We start from the raw sequence: 17,374 nt of genomic DNA, 5'->3' as shown, positions 1-17,374 counted from the left end.
AAATAATATTAAAAATAACAATATAAATTTTAGCTGCAATGCCTACCGACAGTTTACCTATTTAAGGCTTGTTTTTATTTGCACTTAAGCATGCCACAGGTAGTTGCCATGACTCGCAACTATCTGGCAGCTCTAATCAACTATTTGTGCCAAAGTGGCAAGCTTGTGCAACTGCGTACTTTGGCGCCAAAGAGCAGGCATGAAAAATAAACAAATTCTAGCTAATTATGGAACGGCCGCTGGAGTTGTGCTAACTGTAAATAAAGAACGTCGTGTTCAATTAGCACTGTCGCCGCTGGTCGTTGCCGTTGTTGGTATTGTTGACGCTGTCAATGCCGCTGTTGATGAAATAACTGCTACGACTTTTAAAACCACCTGTATGAAGTTCTTCCAAACAGACACACACACAACCGAATATATGTTTTTATACTACACACATACTATTACACACCCACACACACACATACAGCGCTCGCTCGCTCCCGAACTTTTACTAGCTTTCGTTTTGGCGCGTGCTTGGCGCTCAGCACAGCTCTTAACTTTTAGCTCTCAGTCGCAGTCAGAGTTGCCGTCGCAGTCTCAGTCGCCGTTGCTGTCGTTGTCGTCGTCGTCGTCGCCGTCGCACCGTTGTTGTTTTGTGTGCTTTACCATTGCTGGCATTCGTATCTCGACTTTCAGATAGAGCGCACGTCCGTTTCGTTTCGTGTTTTTTACGGGGCGTCTCGTTACGTGTGTGTGTGTTTGAGTGTGTTTATTTTCTTTGCGTTCGTTGTTACAAACTTTGTTTAATATTACTACTACAACTACTGCTATATTTACTACGTCGTCGTCGTCGCCGTCTGTTGTTATTTAGTTCTGTACAATTTACGCGCCGATTTTTGCTCGGATTCGCCACGCTGCTTGCCACCTGTACAGCGTTCTCCCCTAGTGCCTCAGCAATATTTATAACAATAATAATAATAATTGGAAACGCTGTCAATGCCGGCTTCAGTCGCGTTTTGTGTACGTGTGTATTTCTATCTGTATCTGTATCTCTAGCTTGCAAATTACACAAAAATTGTGTTTCATAAACGTTTCTTTTTACAAACACGACACAAAAAAGAAATAAAGCAAAAATAAATCGGGGGAAAAAAAAGTAAAGTGCAGAAGAGCGCGTATTATCAGCGACATTACCTTGGGGCAAATAAATTTGTGCCAAGCACCAGCAGCGGTAGCGGCAGCGACTGCAACGTCGACAGCGCTGCCAGTGTGGAAGTGTGTGTGTGTTTGTGTGTAGTGCGTAAAAAATGATAATTGAATGCAATAAATAAAACGGGCCCAAAAGGCAGAATTTATCAAATTATATCACAAGTAACAGTGCACAAAGCACAACAACAGCAACAAAATAATCAAAAAGCAGATACAAAACAAACACAATAACAACAAGCAACAACGACGCGTCGGCAGAACGTTTAAGTGAGCAGCGACAGCGGCAGAGGCAGCGACTGCGTCAGCGACAGCGACTGCAACTGCGACAGCGAAAATAGCAACAAAATGTCGAAAAACTGTTGAGGTTTGTATTGGTATGCGTGTGTGTTCGTGTAATGTTAACTATAGCGTATGCTTTATGAATGCCGAGAGCTTTTCTTTGTGTGCGAGTGTGTGTGTGTGTGTATGAATACGTGGTTTATTTGCTGCTTCAGTGCATACGCTGGCTTCAAGCTGCCCTCCCCACCTTCACCTCACTTCCCAACACTCACACTTTTTCTCCCTCTCCCTCTCGCTCTCTCTCTCTCTCTGTTGCTTTTGCGCTGAGTGTGGCTTATGCTGCCAACAGCGCAGTCAACGCAATCTTGGGGTGCTCTACTTATTCTGTTCTTTTGGCATTTTTTTTTTGCGCCCCAATAGCGACGGCGACAATGTTGATTACAACCGACAGCCCAAAAACACACACACACACACATGAACAGAGAGACAACAACAAGAACAATGACAAGACCAGCAGCAGCAGCACCTACAATAACAGCAATAACAAAAGCAGCAGCAAAAGTGTGTTGACATTTTAGTTGTTGCTTTTTATACCCGCTAACAATAAAGGGATAGGGTATTATACGGTGATGGTGATGAAATGAGTTATTGCTATAGCAAGCATATTTACAGTTCATGAGCTGTATTCCCTTACTAATACATTTCTATATAAATTTCGACAGATGAGTAATGGAATTGTATAAGTTCAAAAATAGGGTCATATTTCACTGGTATTGATGATTATAAAAAACCACAACAATTTACAACAATTTTATAGAACTAATATTAAACAACTACTAAAAAACTACTAGTAGGTATCGCATAGTCGAGCACAATTTACTTTCTTTCTTGTTGTGTTTTCCCCCCATCTGTTTTGCTCTATATGTATAAATGTACATATGAATATGTGCGTGTGTGTGTGTGTGTCTGTCTGGCAGCAGCAGCAGCAGGGGTAGCGTACGTGTTTAAATTATCAAGCCGAGCTTGTCAACGCAAGCAACACGCACGTGTGTGTGTAGTACATACGCATGCATGTGTAGTTATTGATGTATGTGAGTAAATACAACTGTATACATGCATAGCGACATATATTTACATATGTAAGTGTGCCGGTGGGCTGGAATTTGGACTGGAAATGCGCATAGGGCTTCAGTATACGCTACGAATGCTAGAGATAGACGAGCGGAGATGGTAAAGGTGGTGGGGAAGCGGACAGACGAAGGAGACAACCTATTGATTTTCAATCGATATTTATCGTGGCTTCTGCCGTGCACCTTTTCCCCCTCCCACCTTGGACACACACACACACACACACTTGCAGACCAACTGACTAAGTTTCCAACTGTGTCTCTTTTGCTTTTGTGCTTTACTTCTTGCCATCTTTGTTTTTGTTTCGCTGCGCTGTTCGATTTCTGAAATTTGTTTTGCATTTGAATTGCTATTGCTTCTTTCGCGACCGCGTCCGCGACAGCGACAGCGTCGTTGGCGTCGCAGCTGACGCCACTAGTGTGCTGCTGCTTCTTCTTCTTCGTTCTCGTTTCACCTTTGCGCTCGCTGCGAGACTCACTCACGCATGCATAATCAACAACTCAATATATAAATGTGTGTGTGTGGGGCAGCACTGCCAACGTTTAGTGTTGTTGTTGTTGCCGCTGCTTTGGCTGTCAGTGTAATCGCGGCTTTTTTATTATCTTTTGATTGCGCGCTGCTTTTATGGTTGCCGTTGTCGTTATTTTTTTTTTTGCTGTCGCTGTTTGTCGCCTATTTTGTTTTCGTTTTTTTTCACCCATTTTGTTTTTGTTTTTGTCAATTCCCTTTTTGCAAAGCAACCGCAAATCGGTTTTGTTGTTGGTGTTGTTATATTTTCAATTTGTAGCCGTTGTTTCTGCTTTTTGCCGTTGCTGCTGCTGCGTTCAATTTAATTTGATTTAATTCGCTTTACAGTTGCATTTACTTTACTTTTTTTTTTTGGTACTACATTTCCCCACCTGGAAAATCAAATGCTGTCTCTTTGCTTATGTTGCCTGCCTGTCGCTTGTCGCTTGTTTGTCATGCTACGCCATTCGAAACGTCACCGGCCGTTAATGGGAGCGTGCACTGTAAGGAAAGGGGAAAGGGGGTGACTGTCATGTTTGCTTATGAGCAACTACTAGGCAAGCAGACATGCATGTGCATGCAAGACTTACAGCTGTGTGTGAGTGTGTGTGTGTGTGTGAATACATGTGTACGCCTTCATTTCCGCCAAAGCTGCAGCTGTCAAATGTGCAGAAGAGACGCCTGCATTCCTTGTCTCCCACTCTCTTTCTCTCTCTCTCTCTGTCTTGCTTATACCTCGTCAGCCGGCGCTTGACTTGTTTTCTCACCACGGCAACCACTTGTTTTCCCAAGCACAACAACAACACTCGCACACACAAACGAAAGCCTCACATACACACACACATACACTAATACACTTGGCCTGTCATGTGCCAGTGTGGCAGCGTTGCCACCCTTTTCTTTTCTGTTTTTTTTTTTGTTTGTCGTCCGTTAAACAGGACTTTCCGCTCTGTTTTGTGTACCGGCGTCTGCGTCTGCGTCGACGCCAGCAGCGACGCCAACCGCATCTCATTCACATGCCGTTGCTTTGCGTCTCGCGCGTCTCGGCAACAGATGGAAAAGTTTTAGCTGCAAGTCGCACGCAGCAGCAGCCATAAAAAACAAAGCTGCTTCGCACGTCTTGGAAGTTGTGTGTTTTATTTAATTAAAAATTACGCATACGCCGCGTAGTTCCAGCCCTCTTAACTAGACTACACTATCGAGCGCGGTCAGTGTAAAATATATTCTGTGTCTGTGTGTGTGTTTGTGTGTGTGTGTGTGAAGCTGTTGCGCGCGTTTTTTTTTTTTGGGCAAGCAACATATGGCAACATAATTGAGGCGATTCTCAAGTCGCATTTGATTTATTTTGCATTTTGCAGCTCGCGCACTTTTCTTTTATTCAACGCCTCGTATACGCAATCTATCAATATCGCAATCTATCGTAACATCTGGCCCGGTTTCCGTCTCAGTTGCCGTTGCCTTCGCACCCAGCACAGCAAAAGAGACACAAGAGTCACATCGATATGCACGACGTTCGAATTTGTGTTCGAGTTTGAGTTTGAGTTTGAGCCGCAGACCCAAAGCGAAACGTCTTCGATTTCGTTTTGGATTTCCATACGCTTACGTATGTATAGATTTTCAATATACCCTGTCCCTTTTGCCTCATTGCACAGAGGTCGTTGCGTTTTATAGTGAAGTGAAATAACACGCATGATACTCTTTTAATATTGTATCGATATTCACACAAAAATAAAGTAGTTAGATAAAGAGTTTAAAGTTATTCGAATAACATGATCGATACTCTAGTATTTTATGATCAATATTTACAAAAAATGAAAAAGATTGAAATAAAGTCTAAAATTATTATAAAATTATTATTATTCTACCATTTAGCTGTGCTTATTAATTTACCTTGCTTTACTATAAATATCAATAAAACTTCATCATAAAATTTAATTCATTACAAAATTTTCTAGTTTTTAAAAATATATTAAATTTTATAATTCTTTATTCTCATTCAAAAATTTTCTAGTTTCACAATCTTTCACGTAATTTATTTCATATATATTTCTTGTTTTTAAATATATTATATTTTACCATTTTCTAATCCCATTAAATATTTTCCCAGTAGTTTATTCCGTAATTTTCTACTTTTAAAATATGTTCAATTTAATATTTTCTATATCAACCTCTATAAATTTGTAAATTAAGTTATTTAACTTTAACTTTAAGTTTTTTTACTATTCTACATTTTCATACACATATGTTATTGATTCCGTTCAGCAATTGTGCCTATTAGATTAATGTAATTTCATGAAATTATAGCATAGTGTCACATGAGATACTCTTTTACTTTTATATGTAAATTCATGAAATACATTTCTATTTCACTTTTAAATGAAATGATGTTACTGAAATGTTTATTTTCTTTGCTTTGAAGAATAAAAATGATTAGAATTAAAAGACTGAGATTGACATGAATTCAATTGAGAATTGACTGAATTTAAATGTATTTATCACATCGCTTGCACACACAACCATGCCAAAGGAAGAGCAAAGTTTAGAAGGGTATTTGAGTTTCTACTCCCTTTTCCTCAAAATGCAAACTTGATGAATTTTTGTTGAACAAGGTTCTGTTGACAAGATTCTGCACACGATCAGATAAGCAGAGGAAACAACTTCTTTCTTTTTATCAACAAAAGTAATTTGAATAGTAGACGAAAAAAAACCTTTAACGAGAGTATTGAATATTCATTTTCATTTCGATCGCGATTATGCTGATAATGATGATGATGATGACGATGATATTGGCAATGGATGAGAATGATGTGTGGTTGCTTTGCCCCACTTGGACACGCTCAATTACACTAAAAGCCATCGATATCGCTGCTGCGTAGTGCGGCTCATTAGTGATTAGTCCAAGTGGTCAGAGGTTAGTGGCAAGGTCCAGCAATCTGCCATCCGCAATCTCTGACCACCCCCCTCCACCATGGTGATCAATGAGTTGGCCAACGCAACAAGCGTCGAGTCTCAGTCAAGAAGTTAACATGAGTGCGAGTAATTCGTGGAGTCGCGCATCGAAAGTGAATGAAAGTGAATTAGCATAATGAATACTGTGCTCGACGGTTCTATGTACTCCTCTATGTACTTTGCTGCCGCCGCCGCCGCTGCTGCCTCAGCTTCAGCACCCTGCGTCTATCACACAAACTGCCAACGGCGCACGGGGCGTATGCGTGCTGCACACAACGGCACAACAACAACAACAACAGCAGCGACAACAGCAAAATCGACTTCGAGTGCAACTGCAACTTGCACTTTCGCTGACCGCTGCCTGCTTCGTCTGCTGGTCACAGGTGGTCATTGTCTTTGTCTTTGTCTCTGTGGTCAATTTGTCAGTGAATGGGAAAAAAGAGAAAAAACCATCGCAGCTCATTTCGAATGCAAGAGACAAGAGTGTGGGCAGAGGGGGAATGGAGAGTGAAGAGTGTCTCTGGTCTGGACTCGAGGGTAGATCTATTGGCTATCGGCTTAAAGTAGCTCGCAGTCAGTCGCAATTATCTAGACAATTATTTTCGAGTCCGCATATGCTTGTGTGTGTGTGTGTGTCGATGTGTGTGTGGCCCACTTTTATGGCATTTTGTGGCTTCTGTTCCTTTTCGAATACCCTGCAAAACCACTTAAAGTGACTGCAAAGTGAATGATATGGACTGGAAAAGGCAATTGATAACATAGAAATAGCAGTAGTATTCAATTTGTATATTGCTGATCTACAATTTGTTTCTTTATCCCAATGAATATATTGAAATTTTGAGCCATTAAATTTAAAGCATGTTATTTGATTGCTTGTTGCTGCTTAAATCATATTTACAAAAATTGTTCATATATCTTTTTAAATTTTTATGATTAGAAGTTGATTAGAAGTTGATTTAGTCGCATATGAAGAGTTATAAATAGGGACCTTAGCATATTTACTGACTACTACATTGTTATATGCTTCAATGCTATAAGTTTTTTTGAAAAGGAGGAAACTGGTCAGAAGGTGCTATAATTGGAAATAGAGAATGATAAATTGATGTCATAAAAGGCAGTTATTTGCTTGAATGTTCTCTTTCAGAGTAAAATACCTATTAAATTTATCCCATTTAAGAAACACTCCCAAATTTTAGATCTAACTACTTTGAAGTGGCATTGATTGCACACAGATCATGTCAAAGATTTCTCCAGCGTATTTACAAGTCGAGCAGATTCTCTTTCAGAATAAAATACCTATTAAATGTATCCCATTCTATCACTTAAGAAACACTCCAAAATTTGAGATCTAACTGCCTTGAAGTGGCATTGATTGCACATAGATCATGCCAAAGATTTCTCCAGCGTATTTACAAGTCGAGCAGACTCTTCCAAAGCACTTCTATCGACTGTTGGGCGTTGACATTGAGCGTCGTCCGCACAGCAGAGCACATAGAAAGAGCAGACGTGCTGTCGTCGTCCATTGTCCATCGCCTTCTGCGGGAGAAGGAGGAGGGGGAGTGGGGGAAAGCGGAAGGACATAGTGAAGGGGTGGCAATCGTTAATATTTAATGAACAATCGCATTTCACAAAGTTGACGCGCGGCGCGTTTCAGTTGACAGAGTGTCAAAGGGGCAAAGCGAGGAGAGGGAAGAGCTAGCAAGTGAGTGAAGGGATGAAAGCGAAAGGGGGGCGAAGGGGGGTAAAATGCCTGGGCAGCATTTAGACATCAGGCCCAGTGACACACTTGAAAGCGAGGAGTGCAGGAATGCCAGAGAGAAAGAGAGAGAGAGGCAAGAGAAGAGCGCGCGTGCTGTGACATTTATGACCATTAAAGTCGCCCACCCGCAACAACAACAACTAGAACAACTACTACAACAACAACAACTAACTCGACATCTAGGAGCACAGCAACAACAACAGCAAGCTGAGCACAACAAATGGTTTAAGCTACCTGCCAGAGGGTTGCGGGTTTTCCATTTTTCATTCAAATGCCATGCAATAATTGCTTTTTCCTGTGCTGCACTGTGTGTGTGTGTGTACTTGACTCTGCTTATGTGTGTGTGTGTTATGGGGCACTGCGCCAACTGTAAACAATGAATAATTCCACACACATAAACATACATATACACTCGCTCATGTGTATATTTATCGTCTGCTTTTGTTCTTGTGCCCTTGCAAAGAGCATAACATAAATAAGCGCGTTTCATTTGCCCAAATTAGAGACTTTAAAGTAGCACTCAACATCGTAGCTAAAAACGTATATAAAGTCGCGTTTCCCTGTTAATCCCATTCTCTGATTACCTGCCTGACATTATTAACTATTCACAAGACAAGCTATAATCGAATTCTCTGAACTACGACCTCAATCCCAGTCAATTGCTTTGCCTATTTTAAGCTGAGGCGTTTCTGGAGTCTATTGTCCTTATTCTTTTTATACCCGCTACACATAGGGTAGAAAGGTATTTTAAGTTTGTGATGATTAAATGATAAAAATGTATCTAGTTATATAGAAACTTAGTCCAAAGAATCTGGTATATTCTGTACACTATGTTATATTTTAAATTTAGTACTATATCATTATACCAAATGTAGCATTTTTACTTGTTAGTAAAGTAAAAATGGTAGTTGCATTTTCCTACATAATATGTAAGGCAACTTCTTGAATGTGAAATAATATTTACTCGTAAAAAAAGGGATTTGATTTTAATCTACTTTGCCTAGTTTCTAGATTATTTATTTATTCATTTCAGCTCATCATTGGTCAGTAACTATGATATTATATATTGAGTTTAGTTTTTATGGAAATTCCTAATCTAGTTATTATGGAAATTCCTAATCTAAATGTTTTTCTTTTGAGAAAGTTTGAATTTATATTTGCAGCTTAAGCAGTTAGTATATAAAGCGAAAGTCTTGGTATAAGATTTAGCTCTAATTTAAACCATTTTTCGAAGTATTAACCAGCAAAGTACATTAAGCAATAGCGACCACAACCAAAATATATCTCTCACTTCATGTATAATAAATTCTTTCATCACACCCACTAAATCGCTAGCTAGGAGTCTCGCATTTTTACACAGCAAAGCTGTTAGGAATTCCTCAAAGTTTTCATTAAGATTTCATCAAAATGCCAACTTGAAGTGGGTCAAATTCGGGATTAAATTCCAGCATTTAAATTTATGTTTATCAAACCCGAAAATAGAGCAGCTTGCTGAGACTTTTCTAAGCTGACTTTGACATGTTTAGGCGAGGGTATTTGAGCAATAAATGTGTATAAGAAGTTCAATTGTTGCTTTCTTAAACTTAAACTTTATTAAGCCTGAAATAAGACAAAACTATGAGTTCTCTAAAGTGTGCTTTATATTCTTGTCTATTCCTTTTTCTTGATCCTTCATTGCCTTTAAATTATTATTTCCAGGGTATTCCACAAGCAAATGTAAACATTTAAATTCGTCCGTGTGCTTTAAGTTAAGCTTTGAAACGTATTATTACTTCGCTAAATTCTGCCTTACTCTATTTTACGCCTATTTATTCATTCTATATTCAAATGGTTATTTACAGGGTATATTAGCTTATAAATTTAATAAATCTAAAGTTGAACCTAAATTGTTACGATTTCCCTCAACTGAATAATGAATTTGAGTTAAGTTGATATCTTACCGCACTTCAATTGCTTTTTACAGGGTATTCCGACAACAAATGCATGTTAAGCTTCAAGTTGTTGCCTTCATTTGTTTATTTACGACATGCTCGCAGTGTTCTCTCTCTCTCTCTCTCTCTCTTTGCGTCTCTGCCATTTATCACTCTCATTAATTGGCTTCTTTGTCGTTTCAGCTGGCAAAATGGACGCGGCCGCCATGGCCATTGCAGTGGGCGGCAACTCTGGCCCTGGTAGCATCAGCAGCAGTAACAGCAGCAGCAGCAGTAGCGCCAGCAGCGGCTACGGCAGCGCAACGACGACGCCAACCACACCGGGAGCAGGCGGGGGAGCGCAATACGAGGGGGCAACGGCATCGACGCCAATGCCAATGGCCACAATTGCCACTGTGGCGCCCTTCTACAGCGAAGCGTTGACCAGCCTCGATGCCCAGCACCGCTATCAGCAGCAGCAGCAGCAACAACAACAACAGCAGCAGCAGCAACATCAGCAGCAGCAGCAGCAGCAACAACATTTCTATCATCAGAATTACAACTACAATTTGGATGCGTACAATTACAGTGCCTACAACTACAATGGGACACGCTACGAGAAGCTGGCGGCGGCAGCGACGAGTGCCAAGTACAACATCAACATCAACAGCAGCAACAGCAATTCCCTTGGGAGCAACAGTCACAGCAACAGCCAGAGCCAGAACAATTCCCTCGGCAACTCGCTCGGCAGCAACTCGAGCAGCAACAAACCTCAAGCGGCGGCCACGCCTTTCTATGCACAGCCACCGCCCACACAGCAAATGTCCATGTCGATGCCGTTGCCGATGGGCAACTACGCGACCAACAGCAATCCCTACGAGGCGGCCTACAAATACAAGTTGCCACAGCAACCGAGTCAACTCCAAAGTCAACAGCAATATCACAACCTAAGCATGATGCCCCACAGCATGTCACCTCACAATCTAAGCATGAGCATGGGCATGAACCTGGGCGCACACAAGCAGCATCAGCAACATGCGCAGCAGCAACATCAGCAACATGCACAGCAGCAACATCAGCATCAACACCAACAACAGCAGCAGGCGCTGCAACAGCAACAGTTGCCGCCTCTGGAGCCAAGTTATGCGGCCATCAAGCCAAGCAGTCGCTACCAGAACCTGGCGCCCGCTGTCTATGGCAGTCCAGGAGCAACTGCAGCGGGAACAGCAGCCACAGGGACAAATGCTGGCTCCTCTGCTTACTACGACAAGTACGCCATGTCGCTCTACTCCCCGAATGGAGCTCCGCTCAGCTTTGGCGCCCCTGCTCCGCTCTACAGTCCCCCGGAGTTGACAGCAGAGTCTGCGTATCGCAAGTCCGCAACTGCCAGGGAAGCCAGCTGCCACTGGAGCGTGGATTATCAAAGTGCGCCCAGCAATGCGGGCAGCTCAGCGTTACCTTATGCCACAGCAGTTGCTGCGCCCAACACCGCAGCAGCAGCAGCAGCAGTGGCTGGCGCTGGGAATGAGCTGTACTACAAGTACGACAAGTATCCCGGCACAAATCCCTATCAGAGCAATCACCTCGCTCAACCCTACGCTGCGCGTGGCATGTGGCCCAATCCCGCGGACAATGCGCCGCCTCCTAATGCCAGACAGAGCTGTTGCACTCAGCCCTTTCCGCAGCAGAGTTGCTACTATCCCCGCAGCAATGGCTACAGCTCGGTGCCGCAATATCCCGCCAGCAATGCGGGCCACAAGCTCAAGCATCCGACGGATCTCTACTATGCAGAGGCAGCACAACGCAGCTATGGCTACGTGCAGCAGCCAGCGGGCGCCAACACAGCCACGAATACGCCGCCCACGCTGCCCAACAGCAGTCAGCAGCAGCGCTATGTGCAGCAGCTGAACATGGGAGGCTTGGGTGCTGTTGGCCTCGAGGCGAACGTCAGCACCGCCTACTACAATGATCTCAGCAGCCTGGACAACCTGGGCTATGCCGCTGCGCAGCAATCGCATCGTGCTCAACCCTATCAGACGGGCGCCTCGCTCGAGTATCAATACCGCAAGCGTCCCTTGGCCGCAGCGGTGGCGCCAGCGCCCGCCTCGAACAGCGGCTATTGCTTGGCTCAGTCGGCGCAGCCGCCGATGAGCAATCTCAGCAATCTGGAGGCGCATGTGGACAGCTATGTGGGCTATGACCTGCACACTGCGGGAGCAGCTCCGCACTTTGCTCCCCAGGGACACAAGACACAAAACCCCCCGGGGGCTCCGAGTTCAAATAGCTCGAATATACGCGACTTTCTGGCCAGCTGGAATGACGACGAGGAGGAACTGCCCACCGTCTGTCAGCTGCGTGGTGAATCCGCAGTTGAGTTGCCACCTCAGGCGGTGGCAGTTGTGGCGCCAGTCGCTCCAGTTCCTCCTGCTCCCTCTAGCTTCATGTATGAGACTTTACCACCCGCGGGTCCGGCAGCCACTGCTGTCGTTGAGCCGCAGGTGAGCGAGCTCAATCTGCCCGATATTATCATCGATCACCACGAAAAGGCGCACGTCGACGACTCTTTCGGCAGCTTCGATGTGGAGAAGGAACTGGACGAACTGCGGCTCAAGAAGTCCGACGAACAGCAGACTGGAGATAGCGATGCGCTTGCTGCGATACTGCGAGATCCGGTTGTTGTGACCGAAGAACCTCTGCCACTAGCTTTACCTCTACCTCTCCCTAGTCCTATTCCCATTCCTACTACTCTCCCAGAGGCGGTGGCTGAACCTCAGACCAGTATCGAGTTTGATCAGGGCACCAGCAACTCTAACGAGTCGACGTTCGAGAAGGAATACGAGACATTCATACACAAGATCGAGGACAGCGACAGCGAAACAGGGACGAAAACTACGGACAATAGCGAGTCTGGGGAGCATGCAAAGCGCTTCAAGTTCTACAAACGCAAGCGAAAGACAACGGAGCCTAACAACGAAATTGCTGCCAAGGTAAATTCACCAGCTCCCCCAATTTCAATACCAACTGCCAAGGCTGCAGCTAGAGCCAGTCGCAAATTGCTCGCTCGAAGACGTAGGAATCGCATCAAAATGCTCAAGATACTCGAGTTCGAGAGTCCCAAGATCAAGCATCGTTTTTACTTCCGCACGATGAAGCAGCTGCGTCGCAAGTTCGCTCAATCCTCAGTGCGGCAACAGCGAATGCAGCGCATGCGACGTCAGTTGGCACTGCGCAAGGAGCGTCGCCTGCCACTCATCAAGCGACAGTCCGCCATGCAGTATGTGCAACAGCCGCAGCAGCAGCAACAGCAACCTCAGCTGCAGAGCCCACCTAGTCTCAAGGGACTCAGTGCTTCTGCAGTTAGTGCCTCGGCGGAGACGTCCACAGGTCGCGAGACGGTCATCAAGAGTGGCTTTGCAGTGCGAGAGAGTCTAGACTGCAAATCACTTGAGTCAAAAACCCCGCAGCAAGCAACAGAGATGGAGACGGAGACAGCCGCGGTACTCGACCTAGATGTGCACAGCGGAGACTCGATTTACAGCTTGCAATCCGTGGAATTGTTGGGCAGCTTCAAGGGCTTCGATGATGTGGAGAACATCAATCTATCGCCCAAGGCCAAACTGCGCGAGGAGTCGGAGGAAATAAGACCCCAGCAAGCGAAGCAGCTGGAAATCCAACGTTGGCTGCGCAACAGCATGGAGGATCTTTCCGCGGCAACCACCACAGCAGCCACAACAATAATTTGCCTGTCCTCGTCGTCGTCCTCTTCGTCAGCATCCACGTCCAGCTCCTCATCGAGCAGCTCGTCGAGCGACGACTCCTCCAACTCAAGCAGCAGCAGCAACGAGGACAAGGCGGAGGCAGCGAGTAGCTCCAGCAGCAGCTGCTCGGGCGAGGAGAGCGATTTCAATGAGTTGGCCGCATTGCAAAAAGAGCTGGCAGTGGAGCCAAAGCCAAGCGTGGAACTGCCAGCGAATACAGCATTGGAACAGCAGGAATCGCTTGAGAAGGTGTCCAACAACGATATTGCCAAACTCAAGCAGATACTCGAGAGTGATGGCGACGCCGACGAGGAGGAGGCGAAAGCACCTCAAGCGAGCCCCCCGAAATCAGATGCCGAGCAGCAGGTGGAGACCAGCAAAGTACCAAAGCTAAGTGACCTTAGTAAAATTGCCTTAAATAGTTCCTTAAAAAGTAGCGAGTTAGTCATAAGAAACGGCGCCTGCTCCCCGAAGCCCAAGTCGGAGTCGCAACCCCAACGTGAGCTGAGCGTGGAGGAAGCATTGGCTGAGATGTATCAGCAAATTGGCGTCGCCTCCGATCCCGAGGATTGCGAGGCAGAGAGCGAAGCTGAAACGCGCAAGAATCTAGAGGAATCAGCAGCTGGCGCAGATGTGCTGCTGATAAATCTTGCGGAGATATTCGACAACAACAGCAGCGATCTCTATGTGGTGCAGTGCGACATGAACGAGAACATTCTCGGTGTGGTCAACGGAGGTAGCGAACAACAGCACCAACAACAACAAGAGGATCAGGCTGATACACTACAACTAATCGAGCTGCTCGCTGAACCCGAAGCCGAGTCCGAAATGGAGGCAGATGGAGCACAGTTCATACACCACGAGGAAGTGGTCGAGGTGCCGTCGGAGAAGAGCAAAAGCGGAGAGAGGCGGAAATTCCTCAAGTATCTGCACTCAAAGTACGTGCAGAGCAACATCAGTCGCTTCTATCACGCTCAGCGAGTGCTCAAGAAGTACAAGCGACGACGACCTAGTTTAGTGCGCAAAAGTTTAGAGTCCAGGGTTCAGAGTGCAAGGGCCGAGGTCGTAGATCGGGAAACCCGATAGGTGGAATTGCCATCAAGAACGTTTAAGCCAGGCAATCAACTGGTAAATGAATCACCGAAGAGCTCAGCGCTGGCGTGCCTAATGGATTTTAAATTTGGATTCAAATTATCCCCACACACACACACATACACACATTCCTGAATACAGAAACACAGACACACATTTCGAGAATCTCAAAAGACTTGTTTATGTACATCAAATTTTTTGGCATTTTTAATATATATCTAGATAATATGTATAAATTACGATTACGTCGAGCAGAGAATTAAATTGTAATTAGAAAGAGCAGTAGAACGATAGTGAAAGAGAAAGAGAAGAGCAGAGAATTAGTCTTAAAAATCTATTTTGTAGATATCCGTGCAATATTTACATGCAAATATCGTGTTAAAACCCCCCAAATCTAATATTGTTTTTGTTTCGAATCTCGGCATTTAGATGCAGCAAGTGCAGTTATTTTGTGGTGAACGCGAAGGGGGCAAGAGGGGGAGGCATAAACGCAAAAGTGACCCATTACTCTATGTAGAACATTTAGTGGTGATGTGATTGTTGGGAGTACAAGTGTTTTAGCCGCACTCGCGTGCAATTAGCTTTTAAACTGAGCGTATATGTCATTTCAGTCATATAAATACTTATCTTCATATACTATATATAGAGTTATTTCACTCGTGATACCCTCGAGATACAATTGACAGTCAAATGGAATAGCAGAAAAGTTGAAAAAGTTGAGACAATAGCAGAGAGTAAAGTAAAAATCGAGCAAAAACTCATTGAATGATTTAAAAGAGCTGAAGCTGATACAACATATCTTTCCTACAGAGTGTAAAGCAGTCGAGTACACTCTTTTTATAAACAGAATAAAGAAGCTGTCGAAAAAATGTAAGAAAAAAGTGAGAATCTATCAAAAACTTATTACAAATTAAACTTTGTATAGTATTAATCTTGACTACAGGATGCTTAAACAGTCGAGTGAAGTCGCTGCAATGTTTATCAGCATTTTTTGCGAACAATTTGAAAGCACTTGTCATCAGAGGTCAGACACAGAGCAAGGAAAACAGATTGTTGCAGCCGTAGATACACGAGATACATTCCCAGCTACAGAGACAGATACAGATACATTACTGATAGATGTAGAGATACAAATAGTGAGAGATACAAGTGTGTATGTGATTTTTGCGTGTCGCGCAGCTCACAAATTGTCAACATGAGCCACACTGTAATTATGACGACGAGGGTCAGCCCTTTTATCAGACCGCATGATGACCGTGGGCCACCCTCCCTGCCTCCCTTCACCACGCCCCCTTCGTAATGTGCGCCCACGCTATCGCCTAGCCCTTGATTCGCTGTTGATGATTAAACTACGTTTTTTGTTGTTTTTAAATTTAAATAGTTAAATAGAGTTAGCTTAAGTTTTGCAACTGCCTTCGACAAATTCACATTTTGGGGAGCAGCAAAGTGCAGCCTAGACCAAAAAAAAGAAACAATTTAAATAAAAAAGGACGAGCTGTTAGATCTTATTGTTAGAGACCTGTTAGCGTTCAGTTCTTAGTTCAAGACTTGTTTTGTTTTATAGTGCAATTTATGTTAGGAGAGGGAATATACAAAATTAGAAAATTAAATAAAAATGTAGATCCATTATTGGTTGGGCCTTACACACACACACTTATTTACACACACTACTATACATATATTTATAGAGTTATAGACAATGGTTTGTTACAGTCCGATAATTCGATTCGAAGATTCGTTAGGCTGGACTGATCTGATACGCCATGGTTTAGGTTTATATAAGACCGGGCAAACAAAACATTGTCAAGGGCAGTGCCTGAACTACTAGTTGGCTAGTAGATGGTTTAGGTTAACTTATTAGACTAATCAAGTGAGACCACCTATAGCAAAAATTGCAAAATTGCAAATATAAATTAAATAATATACAATTTACGATGTCATTTCTCTTGCAACACATTCCAAAGGACCAAAAAAAAAAATGAAAAACAAAAACAAAATACACTTTTAGTAAACACACTATCAAATGTTATTTATAAATGTTTAGCTATAATCTTTATATGTATAGAATTTTCGGATTAATTCAATACTATACTATTTTTCAGCTAATTTTTGTGCAATCTTTTCGAAACAAATCAAAGTAGTAAAAAGTAATACGCTTAATTTTAGTACAAAAGCAAAATCAAATGCAAAGCGCTAGCCCACTAAATGTAATAATATTTATTATATCTATGCAACAAAAAGAAAAAAACAAAAACAAAAAAGCTGTAATATGTACATAACCTCAAAAATGGCAACCAATATCAACAGTACTAAATTTAAATCTTAATGTTCTCACCCACACATTCACACTTTTGATAGATTTGTATGTATGTAAATTTGTAGCCTACCTTTATATGTATGTATGTAAGTGTGCGATGTGCATCTCGATGGAGCCTTTTTTCATTGTACTTTTTAGCGCCTAAGCAAGAATGCGATAATCCAAAGCGATGCGATCTGTCCAAATTGTGACTATTTGAATAACACAACAAAACATTCACACACACACACGACACTAACGGCAACTAAAATATTGATTGAAATAAATGTTTTATGTAAATGTTATTGCAAACCGAAAAACACGCGCGTCTTTTCTTCTGAAACTTCTTTTTTCTTCCAGACGTTTGGCAACTCGCTTTTGCGGTGGAGCTTGTGACGTCACAATTGCTTCTGTTTCTTTTTCCAGCGATGTGGCAGCGCTGTTCTGTTATAGTGTTGCATAGTAAAGAAATTGTAATATTTGAATTTGAAATTGCATTCGTTAGGCT

The 17,374-nt window shown here is 43.2% G+C and overlaps 1 protein-coding gene across 2 annotated transcripts; it reads left to right on the top strand.

Moving 5' to 3' along the window:
* The first annotated feature begins 559 nt into the window (after positions 1-559).
* LOC117564142 (uncharacterized) lies at positions 560-17,190 on the top strand. Of its 2 annotated transcripts, none has more exons than XM_052001925.1 (2): positions 560-1,002; positions 9,925-17,190. In XM_052001925.1, the coding sequence occupies exon 2, from the start codon at positions 9,933-9,935 to the stop codon at positions 14,562-14,564; it is 4,632 nt and encodes a 1,543-aa protein (XP_051857885.1). In that variant the 5' UTR covers positions 560-1,002; positions 9,925-9,932; the 3' UTR covers positions 14,565-17,190. The 2 variants fall into 2 exon arrangements, with proteins under 2 accessions (XP_051857885.1, XP_034098695.1); XM_034242804.2 differs by having other exon boundaries at positions 561-1,552.
* Positions 17,191-17,374: the final 184 nt, after the last annotated feature.

This window comes from Drosophila albomicans, chromosome 2L (assembly GCF_009650485.2).
Source record: "Drosophila albomicans strain 15112-1751.03 chromosome 2L, ASM965048v2, whole genome shotgun sequence".
NCBI classification, from domain to species: Eukaryota; Metazoa; Arthropoda; class Insecta; order Diptera; family Drosophilidae; genus Drosophila; species Drosophila albomicans.
The sequence above is the reverse complement of the archived record's forward strand: the minus strand, read 5'-3'. Positions and strand labels throughout refer to the sequence as shown.